The sequence below is a fragment of the Bemisia tabaci genome, chromosome 3, assembly GCF_918797505.1.
Source record: "Bemisia tabaci chromosome 3, PGI_BMITA_v3".
In the NCBI taxonomy this organism is placed as follows: domain Eukaryota; kingdom Metazoa; phylum Arthropoda; class Insecta; order Hemiptera; family Aleyrodidae; genus Bemisia; species Bemisia tabaci.
Genome location: NC_092795.1, coordinates 52,699,582 through 52,726,790, shown reverse-complemented (window position 1 = coordinate 52,726,790; position 27,209 = coordinate 52,699,582). Strand labels below are relative to the sequence as shown.

At 38.3% G+C, this 27,209-nt stretch overlaps 2 protein-coding genes and 1 long non-coding RNA gene across 7 annotated transcripts; all 3 read left to right on the top strand.

Moving 5' to 3' along the window:
• The first annotated feature begins 90 nt into the window (after positions 1–90).
• Positions 91–2,705, top strand: LOC140224316 (uncharacterized). The gene is made up of 2 exons (XR_011899615.1): positions 91–1,208; positions 2,186–2,705. It is a non-coding gene; the product is annotated as an uncharacterized lncRNA (long non-coding RNA).
• A 3,319-nt stretch (positions 2,706–6,024) lies between these two features.
• Positions 6,025–17,984, top strand: LOC109036222 (OV-16 antigen). 3 transcript variants are annotated; one of them, XM_019050257.2, is made up of 6 exons: positions 6,025–6,189; positions 12,733–13,391; positions 15,448–15,574; positions 16,268–16,405; positions 16,874–16,952; positions 17,657–17,984. In XM_019050257.2, exons 2-6 carry the CDS (start codon positions 12,996–12,998, stop codon positions 17,841–17,843), a joined length of 927 nt encoding a protein of 308 aa, XP_018905802.2. In that variant the 5' UTR covers positions 6,025–6,189; positions 12,733–12,995; the 3' UTR covers positions 17,844–17,984. The 3 variants fall into 3 exon arrangements, with proteins under 3 accessions (XP_018905802.2, XP_018905801.2, XP_018905800.2); XM_019050256.2 differs by lacking the exon at positions 6,025–6,189 and adding an exon at positions 12,374–12,577; XM_019050255.2 differs by lacking the exon at positions 6,025–6,189 and adding an exon at positions 12,374–12,581.
• Positions 17,985–21,536: 3,552 nt separating this feature from the next.
• On the top strand, positions 21,537–26,728 carry LOC109041018 (protein D3-like). 3 transcript variants are annotated; one of them, XM_072298685.1, is made up of 6 exons: positions 21,537–21,603; positions 22,352–22,602; positions 23,300–23,423; positions 24,379–24,516; positions 25,546–25,621; positions 26,170–26,728. In XM_072298685.1, the coding sequence occupies exons 1-6, from the start codon at positions 21,552–21,554 to the stop codon at positions 26,366–26,368; spliced, it is 840 nt and encodes a 279-aa protein (XP_072154786.1). In that variant the 5' UTR covers positions 21,537–21,551; the 3' UTR covers positions 26,369–26,728. The 3 variants fall into 3 exon arrangements, with proteins under 3 accessions (XP_072154786.1, XP_072154788.1, XP_072154787.1); XM_072298686.1 differs by lacking the exon at positions 21,537–21,603 and adding an exon at positions 21,797–21,979; XM_072298687.1 differs by lacking the exon at positions 24,379–24,516.
• Positions 26,729–27,209: the final 481 nt, after the last annotated feature.

Below are 27,209 nucleotides of genomic sequence, written 5' to 3'. Positions count from 1 at the left end.
TTGATGACTTCATGACGTAGGTGGGTACAGCGACGTCCCCTTCACGCTAAACGTCGCTGTACCCACCTACGTCATCAAGTCATCAAAAAATTCCAAGATGCCCGAAATGCAAACACCTCTTTTTGGCGCGTATACGTAGTATACCGCCTTTGCGATCGTTTCGAACCCTACTCGATACAATAACCGAGTCCCTTAGTTCCTTACCGAAAAGTGACTACCGCGAACTTCTGAGATTTTCCAAAGCGTGTAAAAAGTTTATTTATCCATCAATAATTATGATTTAAAGTTGTTTCTCATTCTGGGGCTCATTAGTTTATGTGCAGTGAATACCAAGAGTCTACGTTACTTGGTTTTTTCAAAAAAAGCCTAAGAATGCGACGCGCTGATTTAAATTATGCATATATAAGCAGAATCAAGCGAATTGATTCGAGGATGGCTGAGCAGGTCGGCACTCTCGAAATGAGAATTTAACTCCTCCGTTTTGTTCAAAACGTTGCTTTGACAGATCTGTAACCTCGGTTATAATTTCCAAAAGTTGGTACCCGTGCTCTGATAGTGCAATCTGTGTAAGTGCAATCTGTGATGAGCCTCGAGACTCAATAGACCATTAGCTAAACGTGGCTCATACAGGAATCCACTTACCCCTCTCTTTCCCACGCTCCTGCTCACTGCGTCGGCGTCTCGACGAACAATAGCTAATGACGGTTGCCAAGCGATGCCGGGATCCTCAGCCCGGATCCAAGTATAAAATTGGTGATGTATTACTTCGCCACTTCGTCGCATTCCTTTCCGATTTCCAACCGTATAGAGTCAATCCACCGTTGAAACAGCAAATGATGAATAGGAGTCACGAGAAACCATGAGTGTCATATGAAAGCGTGCTATAATCGGGTCATGTACTGCGTAAAGCAAGAATTGCACCGTCTGATTACTTTGCTCTCATTGGTTATCCCTTATGTACGTCATGATTGATTGCCTCCGCATTTACCCCATTTTATCGGTTGGTGTGCTCATCTTCTTAGAGTTTGTCTATACTTCTTCGCCGTTGCCTAGTTCCCGATTTCACTGCTATGTCTGTCCGCCATTTTTGCGAGTAGATTCCGAGCTTCGTTTTTCGAGTCCTGTTCTTTTCTTTTGCGTGATTTTCATCGTTTTATTGAAAGTTTCAAGTGTGCATCTGTCTTCCTGCACATCCAGCAACATCCACGGTAAGATTATTTTATATTTACTGCTGTATTTATCATCCACAGTTCGTCTTATACATGGCTCTTTGTATACAAGGGAATTCAGCCCACTATGGCATCAGAGTAGTGCTATTGCATCAATAAGTGAACATGTGATTCTCATTACCTTCAATCCACCGGGCAATATCACCTTGAATGAAGAATCAAAATTTTTCATCATCTTATTTATTTAATGTGACAATTAGACCAAAGTCCCTTAACCCCTTCTTGGAAGGAAGCCCATTTGGTTCACGTCACTAATTACTGAACATATCAATATTGGGGCTATTTTCAATCTAAGTGATGGATCATGCTGTATACTTTGGAAATTTTGATACAAGTTTCTATCATGGGGTTAAGTGAAACTTATTCGAAACATACATGTCAGTACTAGGTTTGTATATCAATTATACCACAGTAAACAACCAGACTTGATCAATACCATTGTTGAGGTATCGTTTTAGATGCATTGTTAATCTCAGCCGACTTAAAAGTACGAAATTGCATGATGCCATCATGAGTATGACAAAAAAGTAGACATCCAGCCGCTATTCCAGCAATTGCGTTGTTGCGGTTAAGCCAGTTGTGTAGCGATGCCCAGAGCTCACTGGTTCACTGGCCAACTCGTCAGTCTCACAGTTGCTCAGCGCACCATCACATAGTATTGAATCATTGTGACCGTTTAATTTTAATTTCATCTATTCAATAATTTTCTTAAGTAAGACATATGAATTGATTCTTCCAAAACCTTTGATGATTTTCCAAATAAAACTCCTCCTGCATTATTTGTTATCGGCAGCATGTAGGTAATATAATGGATGGCATTTAACATTGTATTTTTCAATCCTCTATCAACAAGCCATAAGTTTTTCTTCATATCTAATTTTTCCCCAATGCTTTGAAGATGAGAATTAAATTTTTTTTTGTGAAATGCTTATCTTAGCTAAATAATTTTTTTGCAGATGGTTCGTAAAGTAGCGCCAAGAAAAAGAAAAAACTTCCAAAGCGAGAAAAATACTCCGCAGCGCAAGGTGCTTAAACTTCAACATGACGAAGCAGAAAACCCTTTAAACGTGAGTACTATGATTTTGTCATGGGAACGGAGTTCCCCATGATATTACAATCGTTCCGTTGCTTTCGCTATGGGATTCCCTATACCTCTGCGACCTTGAGCGTTTCGCCCAGTCTCCGATTTTTGGTTGATTTTCCGATGTATCAAAAACCGTTGTATTTTTTAGCCAATCATGTCTCTACGTCAAGTTGTGTTGATTCCTAAAATTCGCTTTCAGCGAGTTTTTTTCCACCTCGAGATGTCGTGTCTGACTGGTAAATCTGCGCAGAACCACGAAGTTCCGTTTTTAGGCAAATTCTTTTTTTTGGGAGGTTCTGATTGGTTATTTTTCGCCATCAGTCTTCTGTTCGTTGGTGCAAAAGATCGCCTACCTCGTTGCTCTTGAGAAGCCGCCATTATCCCACCTCAAATTTTAAACATAGATATGTCACTTTTGCAACTCTGCTGCATTCAATCCTTTCAAAATTAATTCTGCATTCAATAATTCATGAAAATTTAGTCAAGATACTTTCTAAATTGCATCTGAGCAATATTGAGAGTGTAAAATCACATCTCACCTATCTGCCTACTATGTTATCATTTACATTATAATAATCATTATTTGCCGTCGTAATCTGTATTTTTCTTTTATAATCATATTTCCAGAAGATACTGATATTGACGATGTCATCTCCGAAGTTGATGAACAAGATAACAATAAGAAGAGTACCTGGCATTTTAACGGTAAGAAAAAATTTAAATGCGAATACAATATACACTTGTAAGTTGATGGTGTAACTGCAGCAATACATATCTCCATTTGCAGCGTTGCAGAATTCCTGGCACATTTTATTTTCTACTTGGAAAACTACTGAACATCATGGTTTCAAAATTTCAATGATTTTCCTTTTTTCTATGAAGAATATTCTATGAAATCTTCAAGCCATGATGTTGGTTTTGTCTCCTTTTAAAATATGAAATTTTTGCAGAAATTTTGAAACACTGAAACCAAAATACGCATATTTACAGTTTCACAGTCAAAATATTACTTTTTTAAAATATAACATACAATATTCTTTTTGCTTCAAGAGAAATAGATTAATGTAAAATATGAATCAACTGTGGTTATGCATAACTGTGCATCGCTGATGTGCTTGTCTAGATCATTTAATTATTTGTACCTTAACACAAATTAAGAGGATGTGTTCAATGATTAAGCCTCCTTTTCCAAACCAATGAAAATATGCCTGACCAAAAATAATCCACCCTCAAAATATTTTCTCCACTATTCTGCCGTGCTAAGGAAAAACGCCATATGAACCTCCAGACATTGCCAAATCTCCTTCGACAAATCACTAAATTTCAAGGCAGTTTGTAAATATTTTTCTTTCAATTTCTCAAGTATTTTTGCTTGCAATATCATCATAAAAGTCTGCAAATTTCTAGAAAAAATATTGATAATTATCGTCAAAAATAAACATTTTATTGGAGGAAATTAGGCAACTCCCTAATGTTCATACAACATTCTTCCTTGGCATGGCAGTATCGTCTATCCTGGTTACCTCCTTTTTGGTTTCATTCATGTTCAATATCATACGAATAGTAATTACGTGTCTTATCACTGATGGACAGAAACAGGCTCAAAGAAATCATGAAATGTATGTACTATTCTTAAATAACATGCTCTCTCCTCTGTTTCTCTATAATTATTGAAGAGTTAAAATATCAGCAAGTATCATGGGTTTTTATTCCTGTAATGACATTTCTTTCCTATTGATTTCTATATCTTCATTTTTTCATGTAACTATTTTCAAAATTCATTTCTTATTTTATATTGTACATTATGTTTCATAAACATTAGATGAGTCTGCAGTAGACGTAAACATGCCGATCACACAAATTAACACAGACAAAAATCAAAAGCCTATAATTGGTAAAGTAGTCTCGCTTACCAGTCTTGCTTCCTATAAAAGCCCCCAGAAAAATGGACTAATAATTAAGTCCATCCTTCAAGATATGTCTGGCCAAATGGGCCTGTTGCAAACTTTTGCTAGAGCAAAACTAAGAGTTGTTTCTTACAGATAATGCCTCCAAAATCACGATAAGCGCATCGGTAAAGTCTGAAATGCACTCACAACTTCACAATCTGCCTAAGAAATTTGCGGTTTTTTGAGCTTCCCGCTTCGAAAACGATACTACGGTACAGGTGAACATTTTGTTAGAGGAGCCGTTCCATTGGCGGCAATACTCATCATGGCCGACGCCAGTCCGCCAAAACACGTGTGATGGGACGAGATAACATCTGAACAGGATTAAATCAGATAACAATCGGCGTGTTTACGTTTATATTTTCCTCGCCCGCCTTAATTGATCTTGAACTCTCCTCGAATTACTCGCGGAACTGCGCAAGCGTCGGCCATGATGAATATTGCCGACGATGGAGGGACTCATCTAACAAAATGTTCACCTGTGCAGTAGTATCGTTTTTGAAGCGGGAAGCTCAAAATAACGCAAATTTCTTACGCAGATTGTGAATTTATGAGTGCATTTCAGACTTTGCCGATGCGCTCATCGTGATTTTTGAGGCATTATCTATAGGAAACAACTCTTCATTCTGCTCTAGCAAAAGTTTGCAACAGGCCCATTCTGTTAACAGGATTCAATGAACAAGCTGAAAAATTAGCCTCAATTTTAGAATTGAATGAAAGTTATCAAATATCGAAGGCAATAGTAAAGCCTGCTGCACCACTCTTTAATAAAACAAGTCATCCCTATGAATTAATTGCGTCCCAGAAAACACAAATCGAACGAGTCAGCAAAAACAAGGTCAATTTGCCTGATGTCACTCACAATTTTGCTGCATTTGAAGACATTAATAATAACTTGATTCCCCAAAATACTATTGTTCATGTCGAAGGCACTGTTACTGAAGTATTTTCTGCTTCCTCCGGCATAAATACATATCAGAAACCATATGAACGCAGAGCAGTAACACTTACAGATTATGCTGATAATAAACTTAATCTTATTTTATGGAACGCCAATGTTAATATAATTCAGAAAGAGCATATTGGCCGCAGAGTCAAAATATTTGACACGAAAATTTCCTTATTTCAAGAAGCTGTCTATGTAAATGCATCCAACTCTAGAATGGAAATAGATTATTAATGACACACTTCTCCAATTTTTATCAGTACAAATTCTTAACTTCATAACAAATTGATAACTTGTAAATTTTACAAATATTTATTAAAATTTATATCTTTTAAATTTTTCATTCAGTATTCTTTTATAAATAAACAATGTATCATTTTCTCATATATGTCCAGTTTTTATGTAGTCTATAAATATAATGTTAATAAAATCGTCTCATTTTTACAATAACTGTGTACACATTTGTTTTAGATCACAAACCTGAGTGCCTTAGAGATATGACAGGATTTTTTGGCTCCTTTATTGTGACAAGTGTGCAACATCCAAGGTACGAATTATTGACGCGCCATATCAACACTTTGTGTTGGATATCTCTGCTTGTTTTTCTCTATGCAACGTGAGCAACTGCCGAGTATGAAAGAGACCCGATTGGGCATCATGATTTAACTTTTCTCGAACAACTTGGCATGACTAGACTGATAAAAGATCGGCTTCCATCAAGGAGTGATAAAGACGTACTTGAAGAGATATTTCATACGTCACTTGATAAAGACCCGCTATATAAGGCGCTACATCTCTCCATTGACACATCAAATCGTTCATTTTACTTTTATTTTGGATGAGGTGTATAAATAGTGATTGAGCAATCCACTCACAATATTTCGAACCAAAAAAGCCAATTTTTCCTCGTCATGGGAACGCAACCTTCAAGTCGAAATACTCTCATACCTTTCACCAATAAACGAAATATTATCAGAACAGGTCAGCATAACAAACATAAAGTACATAGCATTAGAACGGTTTACCATTTGAGGAGTTCGATTACTTTCTGTTAAATACGATTTTTGGAGAACTGTTTTATTTTTTTAATGTGATCTAACTAATGCAACGCAATCCTCTGTCGGATGTAGATCTCCTCAGTGAATTTTACTTCATAATAAATACAAAGTATTATTATAGTCGGCGAAGCGACTGTCTAGTAATCAAAATGGTGTACAGAAAGACGTGGGACGAATTTGAAAAAAACAGCCTTTAGTTTATACCTCAGGAATCCAATGGAAAATTCGATATGCAATGAAGTACAACCACAATGAACAGTGTTTAGACCTGAGAATATCTGACAATGTAGTTTGTGTACAGTACAAGACGCAGATAATGCAAGACATTAAGAAGATTGAGAAGTTTGTCAATAATTTGATGAGAAATATGGTCTCCAAAGAATGACAGTGATGCAGCTACCCTTGCTGCTCGTGTACATACTTCGATTTTGTTCAAGCATTGTATATTTGGAAATATTACCCCTGTAATTAACTACATATCTCATAATTTTTATGAAGGAAACTCTGGCTCGGAGGTTACTGGGGTCCACAATGGATCGGCCCCTCTCAGGTCTTCATCCAGCAACGATGCAGAAAAACTTGACGGCATATCGAACAACGGTTCACGATCAACGGAACGCAGAGACAGCACCCCGAACACCCTTACCCAACAGACGCAGGGCAGGGAAAAAGCTCAAACCGGCTCACCGGCCTACGGCACCCCCAAAGGGACCGTGACCAGGGAAATAATACACCTTGAGGCAGTGATCCGATATTAAATCCCTAGTGGGGAAGAAAAAAAATCCCTAGACTTCGCTAAAAATCCCTAAATCCCCAGATTTGCTCAAATACCCCCAATAAATCCCTAGATTTTGTAAAAAAACGCATTTTTAACGTAGAATTCGAAATAACGAACGTCATTCGTTGTATCGATTTGCAATATTTAAATCTGATTGGCTCGTTTGAATTTTGCCGCTCTCTGAAAGCAGTGCTAATCCAGACCAATAAAATGAAAGAATATTAGTTGAGTTCTTATTATTATTGTTTTTTTTACTGTTGAATGCAGTTGAATGTCAAGTACATCGAGTGATGCAATCGTTTTAATTCCCGGCTTATTTACGGGGAAAATAGTGTTGCCAAAAAGGCCTACAAAATATAGATGAAAAAATATTTTCGATGGTCGAAGCTAGAATTGAGGTTAAAAAGTCGATTTTTGCTGACTTTACCTCATCAAAAAAATTCCTAGATTCTCTGGAAAATCCCTAGATCCCTAGAAATTCCGGAAAATCCCTAGACATCGGATCACTGCCTTGAGGAGCGGATCAGGAGGTCAAAGTCGAACGACCTCCCCCGCTCCGAGTCTGAAAGTCTCACACCCGGGAAAAGGTCCCGGCGCAGGCATTCCGACAGTTCGCTGTCTACCAACTCACCAAGCCCGCAGAAAAGACATTACGATAAAGAGGCCGAAGCCAAAGAGGCATTCGAGCTAGTGGATAAAGGGGTCAAAATTGTCGAGAGACTCCGCGCCTCTCTCACCCGACTTTTTTTTTTTTTTTTTTTTTTTTTTTTTTTTTTTAAAGCGACCTTTATTGTCAAATAAACAAGGAGGGTAGTACATAATAATGGTAATACAAAGTATACAAAGATACATGAATGGATACAGTAAAGTAAATACAAAGCCAAATGAATGAGAAAGGCAACGTTTAACGTCTAGTGTTAGAATGGCAAGAACTTTTTTACCCTTGATGTCGTATTTTTCAGCAACAATATCGCGTGGTTTGGTAATCGCATCCAGAGTTGAGCGACCGGCCCTAAAGCCAAATTGTCTCTCTGAGAGGGGGTCAGTTAGTGAGGAAAGTCTACAGAGAATTAGATGTTCAAAAATCTTTCCTAGGCCATTGAGAAGACACATGGGCCTATATTTTTTGGAGCCAGCCTTTTTTGGTTTAGGTAGGAGAAAAAGAATTGCCAGTTTCCATTCAATGGGAAAAATTCCAGAAAGTAAGTAGTTGTTGAATATATCAGTACAAGGGGAGATATTAGAATTAACGAAGGATTTAATAATTTCAGGAGGAATTCTATCCGGACCAGGGGCTTTCTTGGGTCTAAGGCGTGAGCACGCGCGTTTGACTTCTTCTTGCGAGAAGGGGATTATTTCTTCTTCAACAAAGGCCCTCTGCCAGGGGATGATGGGGTGTAAAGGAAAAAGTTTTTTCACCCGACTTAGGAGTAAAGTCAGGACATACTCCCGGAAGAACTTCATGGAAGCTGATAACCCGCTGCTCGAGCTCATCAAGAACCAGCAAAAGCTCGCCTCGATAATCCTCGGACGGGCAGTAAGAAACGAGGGTTACCCTGAATGTCTCCAACACAGGGACAGCGGAACCCAAACCAGCCCGCTTCCCGAAAGAACTCCTCCCGTCGTAACCTTAGAGGACGACGGGGAAGCAAACGAAGGCCTAGCACACCAGCTAAACCCGTTGGGAGGACCGGAGGTCTTTGAAACCAACCCAACCCGCAACGGCAGCATCGGCCAGCTCCTCGGCCGAAGGCCCTCAACAGGCCCCACTACCGCCGCCACCTCAATCTTCACCCAACCCTGTTCAGCGGAGCGCACGACAGAGGGTTGACAATCAGGCGAATGACGCGGTCACCATAGTTAGTTTTTAGGAAAAACCAGTGTGTGAATGATTTTGCCGCCTTCGCGATTCCTTTTCTTAATCTTATTTACCCCAAATGTGCTTCACAAATTGATTATTTCTGCGGTTCAACATAGATTCGTCCTGGTCGCGGAGTGTATGATAGTCAATTTATTTTCCTTCTCATAGTTTAATGCATGAACCATTATTAACTGATTCACTGCTAGTAGGATGGTTTTATTCTTCTGGCTGTTCGAGTCAGAAAAATGTGTATCAATCACTGTTTGAAATTTTCGTTTTGGCCAATTAGCCAAATTGGAATCTTGTGAACTTGTTTGTTTCACATATGGAGGAGAAGTAGAATTGTTTTTCTTACTCCATTAATTGGAGCTGTTGACGGCAGAGCAGGGAACGCCTCTATTTTTCTGCGATTTCTTTTAACAATCCAGTTAGTCTCCTGGGCTACGATAAGGTCTTCCTCATCATCAGTGTCCTCTATCTCCATATCTGCGGGGCGATTATTGAAACTGATAGACAAAGCGATAGACAAAGATGACATAGGGGGTATAAAGCAATTCTATTGGTTGAAATGGGTAGTTCTCATCGACTAAGGGGGAAAATGATAGACTAACTGTCGGGTTTCTCGTGGGTTGCCGTTACTTAGTCGATTACCTACCTCCTTTGTCCATTGCAACAACCCGTTTCCACCAATAGGATCCCTCCAAATCCCTTTTGTCGTCTTTGTCTATCGCTTTATCTATCAGTTTCAATAATCGGACCGCTGGATCGTCAGTCTGGTCACGCTCACTCGCGAGAACATCAAACTTGTTTGATAAATTAGTAGCGATGTCATTACTAGAATTTCTAAATTACTGTTAGAATTCCGATTAGAAGAGGTTTAAACACGTTTTTTTAACAGGACTTGAAGATTGTTGTGTCTCTAAATTGTTGAGACGTTTCACCATGTCACTTAGATTAGCTTTTAAAAGTTCATTTTCTGATTTAAGTGACTCAAAAACTTGTATCACTTGATTCGCCGTAGATTTTAATGTCATTACTTTAGATTTAGATTTAGCGTATCGCCACGTTTATTGGGTCTTTACATGCTTGGGGTAAATTGCTAACTACAGAGACCGCATTTAATTTAACGTCTGGTAAGATAGGTCCTTTGGAAGTAGATTTTAAATGGTGTATGAAAAACGTCGCTCTCCGCACTTTCAGGGTGCGGCTGCGGTTGAACAGGCTCAGCCTGAGAAGTCACATGGGATTCCATGTTGCCACATCCGAGGTATGTGGCAACTGGGTACACTACGCTGTGGCATTTTACTTTTTACACAATAAAAACATCAGATATAGCAACACTTTGTGGGTTAACTGACACGAAACACTATCAAGATTAAACTTGATAAGAGGGCTCGGTAAAGTGCACGTCTGAACGCTGTGACTACTTCATCAGAACTCACAGTGTTTATCAACAACAAAACATGCAGCAGCCTTAAGATTTCATGGAAATGAATGCCTATGCCATTTAGTGGTTACTAAGGGAGGTTTACTGGACCCTTTGGTGAAATAGTTGAGCTCGTTTACCACCGTGGCAGCAATATAGAAATTAAAAATCAAAGTGGTAAGACAGTTATACCACCGTGCAACAAGGGGTTAATGCTGATTCAGCCAATAAGGAAGCACCTTCCAAAAAGAATGTTGCCCCACCTCCATTAAGAGTCTCGGAAGTCACTGACATTCAAAACATTTTGAATATTTCTGATAATATCCCTGATAAGGATAAAGATTTTGAATTCAACATTAAAAATCTAAACAATAATGTAATTAAAGTATCCCACCTATAATAGTTACCCGATCTATATCAGCAATTCTTTTGTTCACGATAACTATCGTTAGATTTACGTTAGCTTTTTCAAATTTTGTAATTTTGTCCATTTTGGTCTTATGAAGAACTGTATAGATTTTCGGTTAAATCGCATTTACCGTTTACTTATAAACAGTAATTAACGTAAGTGCCCTACTGACAAAGACAATGTCGGAAGCACGAAGATAAGTTTTTGGCACCTATCTGGAATAAAGCTGGTTGGAAGTTTATAACTTAAGATAAGAACAGAATTGGAGACCTTACGCATTTTCTAGTTGGGGACTATCCCAATCAAGACTATTAACAGATGGCAGAAAAAGTACATGGACTTCATTATTAGGTACTAAGGAAACAGCCTAATCATGGAAACGAATTTTAAACCCCAGGATGGAAATTTATCAGACCAGGAGACAGATGAGCAATCCTCCACAACAGGCGACTCCTCGGGACTCTATGCATATTATCCCAGCATAGATTTTCCTTTAGCACACGAAAATTCAAAAGTCGTTTGGGTAAGAGGAGACACACGATAAATCCATTTCGAATCTCCACTGATGTGGTGGAACCACAAAACGAAAAAAATAGCTCGGGCAATAATTCAAGAGAAGACAGTAGCAGTCTTTCAATCTCTCGTGACCTGAACCTAATGGAAAAGCAACAAACGAAACCAGCAGAATTTGAAGATTCTCTGTACACCCCTGTTGTGAGGGCGGAACAGAAGTTCTCAAATCTGTACCTCAGTGGCAACAATCAGCCGTGGAGCCAATCAAATGAGCCATTGAAACAAACATCTACCAACATTTTTAGAGGGAACACAACGACCCTGAACAGTCAACCACCTCATCAGCCTTCTCAAGGAAAAAATGTGTTAGGGTCTAACAGTCTAAATTGTCCAAATTCTAAATCAAATCAAATGTCTAAACCAGTCAAAAATGAGCAAGAAACTCAGCGTGCAAGATTAAACATTGACTTGGATGCACGGAATTTTATCAATATATTTGACATGCCATCTGTGAAATTAGCTGAAACACCACCCAGGTTCAAGCCCTCTCTTAGTCTTCCTCAGTTGCGTGATCCCAGAGCTTGAAATCCTATTTTTCGATTCAGCTCCTCCTGTGGCGAAGGATCTGTCAATTAATACTTCGCCCCAAGAAACTGCGCCCAAGGACATGGATTCAGTATTGGATTTATCGATGGATAATCGTGCCAAAGGAGCTGATCTAAATCAGTTGAACATGACTGTTAACACCGCCTCTTTCAAGCCGAGCTGCAACTCTTCAGTCATCGGTGAAATAGATCAGAAGGGAAATAAAGAAAACGAAAGGATGGCAAGCAAGCTCCTAGTTTCGAGAGCACCTTTGGATTCAAAACTGTTTGCGCAAGAAATATTCAAAATGCCCTCAATGGAAATTACCCCCATGAAAGCACCTGTTTCTAACCCTTTCAAAAAACCAACACAGCTGTCTGGACTTGACAAGTTAAAATGTGATTTGGTTAACTGATAGACTTTTTCAAAGCCGATAATTGATCGAGCAAGATGATAATAATCATTATTACGTATGCATAACTTGGACGTATTTCTGCCAAACGGAACTACGAGCATTATGACTTGAGCTCTGTTATGCATAATACTCTTATGGGTCTCAGGGCTCATTTCTTAGTGCGCGTAGTTCTGTTTGGCAGAAATACGCCCATTTAGATAGCAAAGTTCGCTAGGGTCACATAAATTGTAACCCATCAAAATGATCGTCTGTATAGGTTAAGCCTCCAAAGACTTCGTGAATTATGCCGATTTCAGAATTTTTGAGGAGCCCTTCTGTTGTGTTGTAAGTAATTATATCTCAACAGTATACAAATTTACGTTCAACGTATGCTGCGTAATATGACCATATTCTACGAGTAGCATGGTATATTGTATTTATGTATGGTGAAGTGTATATTAGACGACTTTCTTCTAATTACCTTGATTTTGTTTTGCTAGTTTAAAGGAAATGAAATCTTTTGATATTTCTTATGAAATAAGCATTCTTCACCAATTGGAGGTATAAGAGAACAACGGCCCATATACGCATGCTCACACTTCATACCGTTAGTAGTGAGTGCAATTGGTTCATTTCTAAAGAGGAAAGCTTGATTTGGGACACTGGATAAAAATAGGAAAAATGAAGACTGAAGTCTAAAATAATTGTGTCGTAAGTAGGCGAAAGCATCCTGCAGGGATAAGCCCGAAAAAGGAGATACAAAATGCGATCAAGAGCCGCCTTTAAAGTTTCTCTCATCATTGTCAATGTATGCTCGTTTACAAAAATAACAACAACTTCGATTTCAACGTCAACGGTCGCTGAAATGCGCCGAGGCCGGCAACCGAAGAGCACCATTCACCAAAGCACAAATACAACTATAGCGGATCGATATCCTTCGAATGTAAGCACCGTTGCCAACAGAACTACCGAAGGAACTACAATCTTTGATTATGATGGTGGCACAACATGGTCCGAGAGTAAATTTCCTCGACAACCTCCTCGTACAATTGGACCGGTGTTTGGGCCGGATTGGACACCAAAAGAAATCGAGAAGAAGTTGAGAGAATCAAAAATCATTCCTGACGTTCTTCTCAAATCTCCCAAGAATTTAGTTCAGGTAATTAAAAGTCTTCTACACAATATTTTGTTTTCGACAAAAACACAAAAAAATCAGTGGGGAACAAGGCTAAAATCAATAAACACAATATGCAGGACGTTTCGGCTGATCACTCGAGCCTTTATCAACCGCTGAAACACAAATAAAAAATTAAAACCAGGGCTAAAAAAACGACTTCATTCAAACGCGTGTGATCAGCCCACACGGAAATTAGGACTGATCTATACTGATCTATACGCGAGTGATCAGCCCATACGGAAATTAGGACTGATCTATACTGATCTGTAGATCAGTCCAAATTTCCGTATGGGCTGATCACCCGCGTTTTAATGTAGTGGTTTTTTTTAGCCTTAGTTTTAATTTTTTATTTGTGTTTCAGCGGTTGATAAAGGCTCGGGTGACTAGCCGAAACGTCCTGAATATAGTGTATATTGATTTTAACCTTGTTTCTCACTTATTTTTTGTGTTTTTGTCCTATACGTTTCGGGCTACCATTCCTAACCTCTCTTCCTCTTGTATTTCTTTTTCTCTACACCCTTCGTGTTTCAGTTTTAAGGAAGAGTTGACTTAAAATATCTAATGCATACAAATTAAGTAGCGTTTTTTTATATTCACAAATTCCATTTATCTCTCCAAGATCTGGTGAGCTTCAGTTCAACTTTTTGCCTTCGTTTTGTCGCCAAAGATAAGCAGGGCGAATACCTTCACTGGAAAGCCAAACACATTGGATCTAGAGTCCAGACTCTTAAAAACATTGGCAAGAAAAAGTACTCTTGATTCAATCGGATTTTTGCTCAAATCAAGAACCAAGCCTATCAATTTGAGCGGATTTCCTTTTGATTTAAGCAAAAATCTGATTGAATCAAGAGTATTTTTTCTTGTCAATGTTTTCAAGAGTCTGGACTATAGATCCAATGTGTTTTTTTGCAGTGTTCTGTGACATAGGTTCATACTCACATCAATCACTCCTACTTTTTAGGTAAAAACGGTGTGTTTGACTTTTAGATATACGCTAAAGTCTCTGATGTGCTCCGGTGGCGGTGGTGGTTTTGGTAGTGGTAATGGGGGAGGGGGGGGGGAGGTTATGGCTATTCAATCAACTCTCGTTCAGAAATTATTAAGAGAAGTAATTTTTGTTGAAATATCGCGGGCTAGTGCATGGGATTTCCTCAAAATTTTCTACCGGAATCTTTCACGCACCATCATTGTGGATATAAACTCCGCATTTCATTGCCAATGCCGTTTCTTTTAATCCCTATATTTGGCAACGCTGCTGTGATGCTCGGCGGCTTGAAAGCTAAGCTAGGCAAGGTCAAATGTAGCTGCAGCCGAGATTTGCAATTAGGAATACTGGAGCGCCTGCAATTGTGTGTATATGCAACACAGACATCCCTCGAGCACGAATAGTTGCGTGCAGGCGTTGTCTCTAAGAGAGCCGGAGCACACCATTTCAATGTCCAAGATAAAAAGTGTTGTCGCTAGTTATTTGACTAGTCAGATACTGACTATAAATTTTGACTTTTTAAACCAATCCTCAGCCTAGATTTTGATACTGAAGTCACCAGACGCTCCTCTGGAGGAGAGGTGTATACGCGTGCATAGTTTTAACGTCACGCACCCGCAAATACAAATACGAATTTCAATATAAATATGCTTAAAATGGTAATTTCCCAGTCTACCTCCATTTAAAGTGGTCCTTTGCTTCATTAAGGTACTTGTACCTACCACTCCGTCTTACTCTCTAACTAAGCATATCCTTTGTATGTGGCAGCGTTGCGGAATAGTGCGATTTTTGCTTCTTTTATGAGCGAAAAGAGCCAAATTACTATTCACGGAAATCGCGTGAAACGTCCATTGACAGATAGTGTGCACGAAATTGTTACGCATCTGACTGGTCTTAATCAAATCAAGTTTATAGTAACTTGGAATTATCAATTTTCATTGCAATGGTATAAAAATTAAACAATTCATATATTTGTGAAACATTGTTAAGTATATGATCGAAAGCTCTTCGTGATTCCAATTTTTAGATTGTTGTAAATGCTTGGCTTAACAGGTCACGTACGACAAGCAAAGAACAGTACACATGGGCACTTTGTACTCGTGCTTGCAGTTGGAGCATCCACCAGTGGAAGTTGAGTGGCCTTGTGAAAAGGATTCATTTTACACCCTTATCTTGACAGGTAAACACGAGAAGAAAACCAAAACTTACATTTTGAATCTATATTGTATGCTTAATAAGCAAAACGGGAAAAACGGCAGGAAAGCAGATTCCTCCGTTTCAATACAAAAGAGTATCCTTGTATAACTGAAATGATGCTTTTGTTTCATAGTTTAGGAGACTTGATAGACAGTCCATTTTCCTATTTTCTCTGGTTTGCATTGAGCCGAAAGTGCAATTAATTCAACAATCTTCGTTAATGTCTTTTCTTCTTAAATAGCCGCAAAGGAATTAATTTCTTAGCATATTCCCTCTTATAATTGAGGGGCTTGGAGGACAAGGCGCATAAGTGCAGTTTTTGAAAAATTTGAGATATTCATGATTACCCGTAAAACTAATCTTAATGCATATTCTGTGAAACATTCGCTCCCAAATTTTAACTTTTAAGCATAAAAAAAGTAGTTTGAACTTCCTTTCGGCCATAAGGATCCATGTAGTTTCGATATTTGAAACACGCATATCTCGAAATAGCAAAAACTGCACTTATGTACCTTGCCCTCCAAGCCCCTCAATTTTCATTATTCCTTCAATTTTATTAGCTTATAATTCTCCTTTTTTAAGCAACGTGTTCGTTCCAATCCATCTCTTTTCCGTTTCACCATTTCTTTCATCTGGCAGATATGTATTCTACAAGCATTGACTGCTTGAATTTCAGACCCCGACTCACCAACACCTGACGATCCTTATCAACGGGAATTTCATCATTGGATCGTGGGCAACATTCCCGGTTGTCATGTACGAGGTGGTATCACACTCTCTGAATACATAACTCCTCTGCCCATCACTTATGCAGGTTCGGAATAAAATTTAGTAAGATATCAAAGAAACTTATGTTCCTTACGTTTCATTTCGAAAATGCAAGTCTGCATTATCTAACGATTATGTTTTATTCCTTTATTTGTATGGTTATCTCGAAAAAAGAAATGTAAAAATTGAATGACATACATATAACGTAAGGAACATTCGCCATATCGTTTCAAACTCCGAGGCGTTATGGTATTAATGCAATAATTGCTCTTGATGTTTTGACAAAAAATAATAATTAGTGCATGCCTTTCATTTGGAAATTATGAAAAAAAAACAGCAACTCAACGAGAAGCAAATGGGAAATTTCTCAAAATTAAAATATGTAGCAGACTAGATGAGAGTCATTGAAGTTCCCATTTTGTTACCAACTGCGAGATACAATGGAGAAAAAATAATTTAACCGTTCAATCTTGCAAGGAAATGTATTACGTTCTTTTTTTTCTTTTTTGTGCAGGTACGCATAGATATGTATTCCTCGTTTACAAGCAAGATAAAGGTCGAATGAAATTCAATTGGGAACATAGAGATGACAGGTAAGGAACTATGAATATTTCCTGGACTTTCATCAGATCATAAATCATTCCTTCTGTAGCGCGTATATCTTCTACTCATTGGAGCTCGTTTTAAATTGTCCTTCAAAAATGAGTAAAATATGTGCAACAACACTTTAAGATACCAAATTATGACAAAGCTCGCAAAACCCATACATAATACTCAATAGTAACACTCAGCACTCATACGCAAATACTCATTCTGCCGTGCTACGGAAAAACGCCGTATGAGCCTTCAGACGTTGCCAAGTCTCCTGCAGTACAAACCGAATTTACTGGAAAAATTGCGAATATTATTCTCCAAAATTTTCAGACAATTTTGTACGCAGTTTAATCTAAAATATCTGAAAATTTCAAGGAAAAATATGCATGAATGTTGTAAAAATATACATTTTATCATGGGAAATTTGGCAACTCTCGAAGGTTCATACGGCGTTCTTCTTTAGCACGGCAGCATTGAAACATTACTCAGAATCGACCGGCCTCTCATTTATGCCAAAAAATTTTTTGTCGCATCATAAATTGTTCTGCCGTCCTAAAAATGTGACCTTGAATCAAGAATTTGCCGAAACAAAATTATTCTTGATTCAAATGAGCGTATGTTTGTGCGTGCGCTTAATTTACCTGCATACCGTCCACGATATATTTGATTGCGAAATTTTGCGTTGATTGATCTTCTGTCACAGACCAATAGACGCGCTGAGAGGCGAATTTAACAGTGAACAGTTTGCGAAGAATCATTCCTTGTCAGGACCGGTTGCCATCAACTTTTTCACCGCCAACTGGGAAATGACTGTCACGCCTTTGCCTGGTGACGAAGCATGGCTCACGACAAAAGACTTCTTCGATGATTTCGAGGCTGACGTAGATTGAGGCCATGACATGGTCATTCAAACGAATTGTCCCAAAAAATTATGAATACTAAGCAAACAGTGAAAAATTAATTATGACGGTGGCATGCTAGAATAAAGGTGAAAAGACGGCCAATTTATGGCGGACCGAAAGTAACTCGTATATTCGTATGATTTATTTTCCCCTAATGAAACAAATGTCACCTAATCCATATTATTGTTGATCCTTATACCTGAGAGGGTGTGAGCAATGAGCATGCATTAAAGCTAAAAAGAGCCATTTTGAAATAGTTAGACCCATGCGGGAATTTTGGATTTTAAAAGTGGGACATAGATCAAACACCAGATGAAACTTCGTTTTGATAAATTTTAGATTTAAAATGTGGGCTGCGATCTTTGAGAACAGTACTTCATCTCTAAAAGTAGACCAGCAAGGGTTTCAGGGCCGATATGATAATCTTTCGGCGTATACTGTTAAGAACTGGGGAGAACGAATGTGTTTGTAGCGATGAGTTCATATACCAGCCATTTGCTTAATCTACCTTCCTGATCGACATACTCATTGTGTGCCGTCAAAAAAAATCACGTACTTTCATACAAAGATTTAAGAGAGAAAATCCGAAAATCTATGAGAAATCGCTGACAATCTCACAAGAGAAATGTAATTTACGAGAAGTTCCCGAGAGAGGGGCATGCGACGCTCTTGCGCGTGTTTTGTAATTTAAAAAAAAAAAAACAAGTAAGAGGTAATTTGTGTAATTGTATGTAAACAGCACATAGAAGTAATTATTCGGATTCCTTTTATGTGCAAACATGTTTAAATATATTAAAATAAATGTACCTAACTTTTTATTTCCACAAGTCGAGTTCTCTGAGGACCCTCTGTTGATCGTTCTCTTTGTCCCACTGATGCGTCAAGGCAATTTTAACCTGCAGGGTACAGTCCTCTCCATAGGCTGTAAATGAGCAAAGTAAATAAGGGATTCTAAGGAGTCGATTTTGATCGGTATATTATATACTTAAAACCCGCCTGCGTGGAACAACATAGAACTTAGACGAAGTGCTGTTCGAATTATTTTTGAAAAAGAAGGACTAGCAAAAACTATATACATTTTGTGAGCGCATTCGATGAAGACGCAGTCCAAAATTAGGTCGCGAAAACAGTTCTGCAACTCTTTAAGAGCCTCTTGTTTAAACGGATTCCAGCGCACAATTATTGCGAATATTGCGCCGGCACTTTTTCTAGGTCACTAAAGTGCAGCAATAAAAAGTTTTTACGTATCAATCATCAGTTTTCAAGGTGACTCTTGATTGACTGAAAAATTTGTATCAAGTCACCCGTTAATCTCTTACATGATTGCGTTTTGCGTTTGACTAGATTTTAACCCAGCCAAAGTTTATAGCCTGCTCATGGTGATGAATGATTTAGCCCCAAGATAAATTGCGCTGACGGTGAAGGCTATTTCCATTTAAATCTTCCGTCACATTCATACGGCGCAATGATACAACTATTTGAACTCTCCGGAATGCGTGAGGTATCACGCCGCATTTGAAGGCGTTTTCAAATCAGCCAAGTTCCGATACCCGGATTATCGTTTTGCATAGTTCATATTCTTTTGTTATATTCCGTGCCACTTGTTTATTTTTAATCCTCGTAGAAAAACCACCCATTTGCTAAATACAATTCTAGCTGGAGCGCACTTCAGCTATGCATTCACCACTGCAAAAATGTCAAAGGAAATCGACGAGCCCAGCGTGCATGGAGGCTATCTCCATTTAAATCTTCCGTCACATTCTTACGGCGCAATGATACAACTATTTGAACTCTCCGGAATGCGTGAGGTATCACGCCGCATTTGAAGGCGTTTTCAAAACAGCCAAGTTCCGATACCCGGATATAATCGTTTTGCATAGTTCATATTCTTTTGTTTTCATTTCTAACCACTTGTTTATTTATAATCCTCCTATAAAAATTACCCATTTGCTATATACAATTCTAGCTGTAGCGCACTTCAGCTATGCATTCACCACTGCAAAAATGTCAAAGGAAATCGACAAGCCCAGCGTGCATGAAGGCAGGCCCGCCACAAGGGGGGATACTGGGTCCCTGGTACCGGGGCCCGGGCCCGGAGGGGGCCCGTGTTACCCGTGAAAAACCACTACGAATTCACATGCAACCCTTGTTTCGTAAGAAAAAGTGAAAAATTTACCCTAAAAATTTCGCAAAAGGTGAATAGATTTTCAGAAACACGCTGGGGCACTGTAGAATTCTTCTTACATTTTCAAAGAAGTATACTTCTTGGAAAATTTCTATCTATTTTCAAGATTTTCAGTACAGAGGGATATTTTTAGTAACTGCGTTTCATTTTCTTCCGTCGTCAGATGCTAAGAGTCTCCAGTCTGGGCATCCTCGACTTCAATGGCTCATGGCTCAACTCCCTTGCCATAGACAAACGAAGGGGGAGTCCAGGGGGGCCTGGCCCTCTTAGAACTGAAAATAGTATCATATGCCCCCCCCCCCAAAAAAAAAATAAAAATTTTCCAGATGTTTTGAATGCAACAATTCGCAAGTAGGTATTTTGTGCTGAAAGTAGGAAAAAAAAAACATAATTATTCCGCAGAAATTGATGGAAAAATTCTTTATGGAAGCTTCAAAATGCGTCCGATTAGTCGTATAAATTCTAAAATTTCTCGGGGGATGCCCCTCGGACCCCCCCCCCCCTCCGTGCTTGGGGCCCGGACCTTAAAACTGGTACCAGGGCCCGAGATGGGATGTGGCGGGCCCGCGCTGACCTCTAATGATTCAAGGTTCTTAAATTCAACGGTAATCAATCGTCAAAGAGGGTTGCCTCGCCGAGTAGATACCTGGTACCCCTATTTAAATTTTCTAACTAAATATCGTGAACAATATGAAACAAATATGAGTTGGACTACATTTTGCAAGGGGACAGGGAACTACAGGAATTACAATATCTAGTCCAATTTGAAACAACGTAAGTCGTACCATTAGTTTCCCAATTCACATATTATGTGTTTCCCGGATGAGCGAGATTTTGTAGTTTTTAATTCCAAAATGTAGTCTAATTTAACAATAGCAATGGGTGGGATATGAGAATAGGCTCAGAATATGAAAGAAGACCGCGCGTGACCCTAGGTGTGAAAATATGTCCACTTGGGACTAATCTGCATGCAATGGCGTGGCGTTAATGATCGATTATCGATATTTCCCCATTTGATGCAATGGTAAAGAATCGATTATTAAAGTGTGCGCTGCAAACAACCTCTTCATCGATCCTATTTAATAACTTTAAATGGCAGGTCAATCGATATATCGCAAAGCACGCCATGCCACTGTCTTTCATACTAAAGAAAACCGCCATATGAACATTCTTATTTTGCCAAGTTTCTTCCTAGGGAATATTTATTTTTTATGAGAGTCATGAATAATTCTCCTTGAAATCATCAGAGACTTAGATCAAATTACGCGCAAAACTTTCTGAAAAATAGGAGGAAAATCTTTACAAATTCTTCAGGAAATTTGTGATTTGTCTATCTAGGAAATGTGGCAACGTCTGGCGGTTCATACGGCGTTCTCCTGTAGCATTGCAGTGTACCTCCCATCCACCCAAACAAAATTTTATATATTTTCGGAGTTACAGTGAAAGGAAAAACATCAGATTTTGACAAGAAAAATGTCTACCGAAAATTTAAATTAGAATATTTAGAATGAATGTTTTTAAGACTTCCTTTGGTAGAATTTTCTAAATGGCATCCCAGCACAGGTATTCAATCTTTTGGGGTCATGGATGATCCTTGCAAAAATAATGGCGAGAATTTACAGAGCGCGCACATCCGTAGTCAAAGAGTTACGAGAGGAAGATGAAGAATATGAATAATAAACGAGTGATGAGCGTCGTAAAACCAGGCTTATCAAAATCTCAAAGTGATTTGAGAAGATAAAACTTTTGTATTCGATTGAAGAAAAAGTGTCCTACTCTCTTTATTTGTTTCCTTTTTAACTGTGTGGGTGAACATTATTTTTAATGCACATTTTACTTTTAAAGGCATAATCCAATGGTTGTTAAATAATTTCAATGTCCTCTTGTATCTGAATATGCAATACCCAACATCGATATCACCCCAAACATTTAAGATCGAGTAAGTCAGTCTAAATTTAAGATAAAATGTCTGCTTGAGAAGACACGGCAATAATTTACGTTAACTTTCCATATTGTTTTAAGTTTGAACTGCAGGCTGCATTTTGGAATGCAACCTGTTAGGTATCGCTAATATCCGGAAGATGTTCTAAGATGACTGTAGGATATTTCCGTCTGTAATCCACGTAAAACATATTCGGGACCTTTTTTACTATGTCCTCGTCTCTCGGTATCCCGAAATGAAACTAAAAAAATAAGGTATTAAAAAATTATCCTTTTGAGGGTTAAGTTAGTACCAAACTACATTCAGATACATAATTTAATAAACATCTTCATTGATTTAGAATTTTAATTTTAAATCTTCTTTTTTCAGAATTTCAGGAGGAAACACGTATACTTTATAAAATGAAACTCAGGAAAGTCTCATCAAACCTTTCCAGAGTGATAGTTCAAACTTTATTTTTGATATCGAGTCATAAATATGTCATAGCCACTGGACCTGAGGCATCCTCGGGAGCTGTTGAAGGTCATCCGAAGAAAACCGCTGCAGAAATAAAAGACATTTTGGTAAAATCAAAAATCATTCCAGACGTCATCACCCTCCCAGCATCTCATGTAGTAGAGGTGAGAATATAAATAATTATTAATCATTGCAAATGTACTGAAATTCCTCAGATATTTTGAGACTGGTTTTATGTGAGTGTGTCTGTTTAATCTTTGAAACATATTTGTGTCATTCTCATGAAAAAAATTATGAAAAATATAATTAAACTCTCTGAAGAAAGTATTGTTTTCCTAACCTAACTACTAGCCTTTAAAGCAGGAAGTTTTTTTTTCTATTTTATCATGTTTTTAGCCCCGCGGCAAAGATTGAAGTCTTGAAAAAATAAATATGTTTACTTTTAGTTGAATAAAGTAAGGAGTGACTATTCGACTAGCTTTGACTGTTTAAAAGGATTGACACGAAAAATAAAAAAATTGTAAACATTCAATTCCCCGCAAATGGAAAAAAAATGGAAAGACAATGTGCGATTTCTGTCGAAAGACCTCATGAAATGTTTATACGAGTGTATCGTGACTAAAAATCATTTTTAAAATATTTTCATATTGAAAATGAAGCAGAATACAAAAGTGATCTGCATATTCTTCTTCCTAATAATAACTTTTGAACCATCTGGAAGTGACATCCCATGACACACGCATGATATCCCTTAAGCTGAGACTTTTAAGGATAATTTTACGGAATCTAAAGCCTGAGGTTGCATTTTTTCCGAAGCCTACTGTTGAGTCTTTCTTAATATGAAAATATGTTGTCCTTTAGGTAGCCTATGGAGAATCAATCGTGAACTTTGGTAACAATTTAACAAAAGCGCAAGTCGCCAAAGAGCCTACATATTTACGATGGCCGACCGATAAGGACGCTTTTTACACAATCATTTTGTCAGGTGTAGTATTATCATTACCTATACGGATCGGGAGGGGGAAGGATAAGACCTTTGGTGAATCAACTTCCATCTTAAATAATTTTCGCGTGATTTGTTAACAATATTTCCATTGGTTTTCGCCAAATAAGCTTACGTTCTTTTAAAGTGCGACAGGAAAGCAGCTGTCTTAGGTTTAGGATTGAGAGTAAATTACAATAATCAAAATGACGGATCTCATATCAAACTCTAAAACCGCGAATAAATAATTTTTTTTTAAATGTTTCTCGCTAAATGTTCAAGAAAAACGTGTGGATATCTAATTGAGCGATAAATATTTAGTTCCGTGATTAAAAAAAAGAAGAGAGAAAGAAAAAAAAAACTTATGAAATCAGCCTATGAAAACTAAGCAACGCAGTCAGTTAAATGACGTAAATTAAAATTGAAATTATGATACTTTGATCAAAAGCTCGGCCGTAAACCTCATTGATTCAAACCCAATGTTTAGGCGAAACTTGAATTTTGCGTGCTTGCCATATGGGACAAATAGGACTAATAAATATTAAACCTATCAAAAAGTTCAGAATTAATTGACCTATTGGGAATTCCTCGAGGAGTCACGACCGGTATTGGAAATTTTTTTCTCTAACGCAGTAACTTTCGAAGGACAGTAATTTTACTAGATTCGTTGTCAGTATTTTTCCTTTTTTTAATGTTAAGTGACAGAGAATGCTAGCGAAATGTAATATTGGGAAAAAGATATGCTACGATAAATGAAAGATTGGCGTTGAAGAATCTTCTGGCAGTCTTCATACGACGTATCTCTGAAGGGGTGTTTTTTGAGGCTACTGTAAGTGAGCTTAATTCATAAAGAAAATCGCCTCTTAACTAAGGTTATATTTATCTAGTTTCCGTTTTCTTTTCTTTTCATAATTTTTGCTCACAATTTTTTTTCCCCGCTCTAAACAATTGACCTCAGACGCAGACTACCCTAGACCAGCCAAGCCGACTCTGAGAGAATATTTTCATTGGCTCGTTGTAAACATCCCTGGTTGTGACATCCATAAGGGAGAAGTCCTTGGAGAATACTTAGGAAATCAAGCTGCACGTTTCACAGGTATGTTAAAAATGATTTAGTCACTGAGGAAAGGGATGCGGTGACAAACTGGTAGCATTGCAATCCATTCACGTGAACGTGTGGATGGGTCTAAAACTTTGAAAAAAAAAATCATATTTTTCAAGGCAATCTTCATGAGCCGTTCAAAAAAAATTTAAACCTTGTTCACTGGTGCCATAAATCAAGTTCCAGTCTAAAAGGTCGAAAAAAAGAATCGTATTGACTGATACCTTGTCCAACGCATCGAGGGTCTTTTCTCTCCCTGGACCTGGCCCAGGGTACATGTAAAGAGCCTATGAGAGGTTATGCTAGCTGCTGTGCTGCTGTCGTGGAGTGTCGCTGTTACAAGTGTTGCGACAAAATACAGTAAGCTCTCTCTATAACGAAAGATCAAGGGACCCGACGTTCTTTGCACTGTAAAGAGGTTCTTGTTAAACGATAGTTGATAAAAAGACAAACGAATTCCGACATCAATGACTCAATAATAGACTTAGGTGCCATTCGGGGATGCAAAATATCCACGATATCTCGATCCTAAGATTGCAGGCTCGCGGTGTGATCTGATCGGAAATAGTGTACACTGCGGTATGTTTGGTACCGAGAAATTACGAATTTTCACCATTGAAGCGCGCACTGTAGTGAACGCGCAATGCGAGAAGTATTCCCCCAGTCTCGTAGGCGCTAAAGTGCTTTTCGCGCGGACCGTCACGGTGGTTGGCGCGTTTAGTTGAACTTGCAAAGTCAGCTCTTTTCAACTTAAGAGAAGTCGTTAGTTCATCTACTTATGTCTTTATCGCTTAATTCAAAACATTGTTAGAGGAACTATTCATTCTTGTGGATGTATTCATTCAGGAGTAATGATGCAGGAAGTATTCAACAAGAGAAATAATGTCTGACTAACATCTTACACCCTCAGAGTCATTTTGGCACGTTTGGTCAAAGACAAGAAACAGTCATGGTTTTTTTTTCAGATAGAATATCTTCTCATCTTTCGTCCGTAATTGTTTTTTTTTTTGTTTTTTTTTTTAGGATATCATCGCTTTGTCTTCACAGTTTACAGACAGCCGGGAAAAACCAAATTTGATGAGCATCCAAGACCCGCTGTGTACGTCATAACTTTCAGTATTTTATTTATTTTCTCTCTTTTTTCTAAGCGTAGCTATAGTCTACTAATCAGACTATAAATTAATTTATTCTTGAACCAATTACGTATTTTTGGGGACAATGATTCATATCTCACGTCAAATATACACGAAAAATGGAGCAATAATTAATGTAAATTTTCACACAAAATTTGTTGGAAGGTGTTAAAAATCACTTTGCATCGATTAGACGAAAACAAAAATCAACAATTTATTTGCGGACAAAATAGGGGATCATATTAAATGTGATTTATAATGCTTATTCATAATTTATTAAAACTATATTTGACCCTGCTCAGAGATGGATCAAAGGAATTAGGAGAGAGTGTAAAGTCCAAGATCCCCCGCTCCTGGCGCGAAATTTTCACATGTAACACAAATAATTACAGTTTAAAGGAATATTACTGCGGAATTAGCATTGGAAGGAAATGATGGATTTCGACAGGATTTTCCAATCTTTCAAGAACTTTCTTTCCAGAGTTTTTTTTCAAAAATGCATACTATGTTTCAGACCTCTTGAGTCGTATCGAGGGCGATTCTCGACCGATGAGTTTGGAAGGAAATACAAGTTTGGAGATCCGCATGCTGTTAATTTCTTCATTTCCAAATGGAGTAACTTAGATGGATCAGAATTCGTTCCAATTTCCCATTATGGCAGAGACGAGGATGCTGAATACGAGGCGGGAAAAGATAATGAAGAGTTAATTTGACGACCGCGATTGGATGGCCTCCTTCATTTCCGGGTCTTGTTTAGTGCGATTCGTCTCTGCGGATTGGTGAGGCGTGAAGAATCTAGTATCGCTATTTCTTCATTTGGAGCTCCGGTAAAGAAGCCATTATTTAGGTGTTCGTTGCGAACACCCAGCTGCTTATCGATCCTTTTCCATAAATTTAAATGATAGATCAATCGATATATCGCAAAACACGCCACGCTATATATTGTTGCTGCGCACAGTAACGAATCACGCTATACAAGACTTGTTAATGGAGAGATCTACTAAACACATGTCTTACGACTTAAGTGGGATGCTTAGTAATAATCTGTAATAAAACAGGACCTTTCATCCGAATCAATATTATTAGATATTTATTTTCATTCAATCCGTTTTATTCCAAGCAGCTGTATCGAGCGATCTTTTAACGCCACGTTAATGGCCGCATTGGGATTGCATAGTATTTATTTTGAAGGTGACCCGAATCTGCATTTGTAGGCTTCAATCGTTGAAAATTCGTAATTTCTCGGTGCCGGACATACCGCAGTGTACACTGTTACCGATCAGTGCACACCGCGAGCCTGCAAGGAGGTCGAGGGATCTTAGAGATTTTGCACCCCTAGCCGATACCTTAGATAATGGAGATGTTGCATGTGTGAGGAATTTGCGATTTGACTGTTGATTTCAGTGTAAAAGTTCGCGAGAAACACAATGGTGCCACTGGTTTTCTCTGAAATTAACTCCCAAGCTCAAAAAAAGCTCTTAAGTTAAAACGAAAATGGAGGGGATATTCCACGCTATCCTGAGAGTCCACCTCTACATCAAGACAAACTCTCTA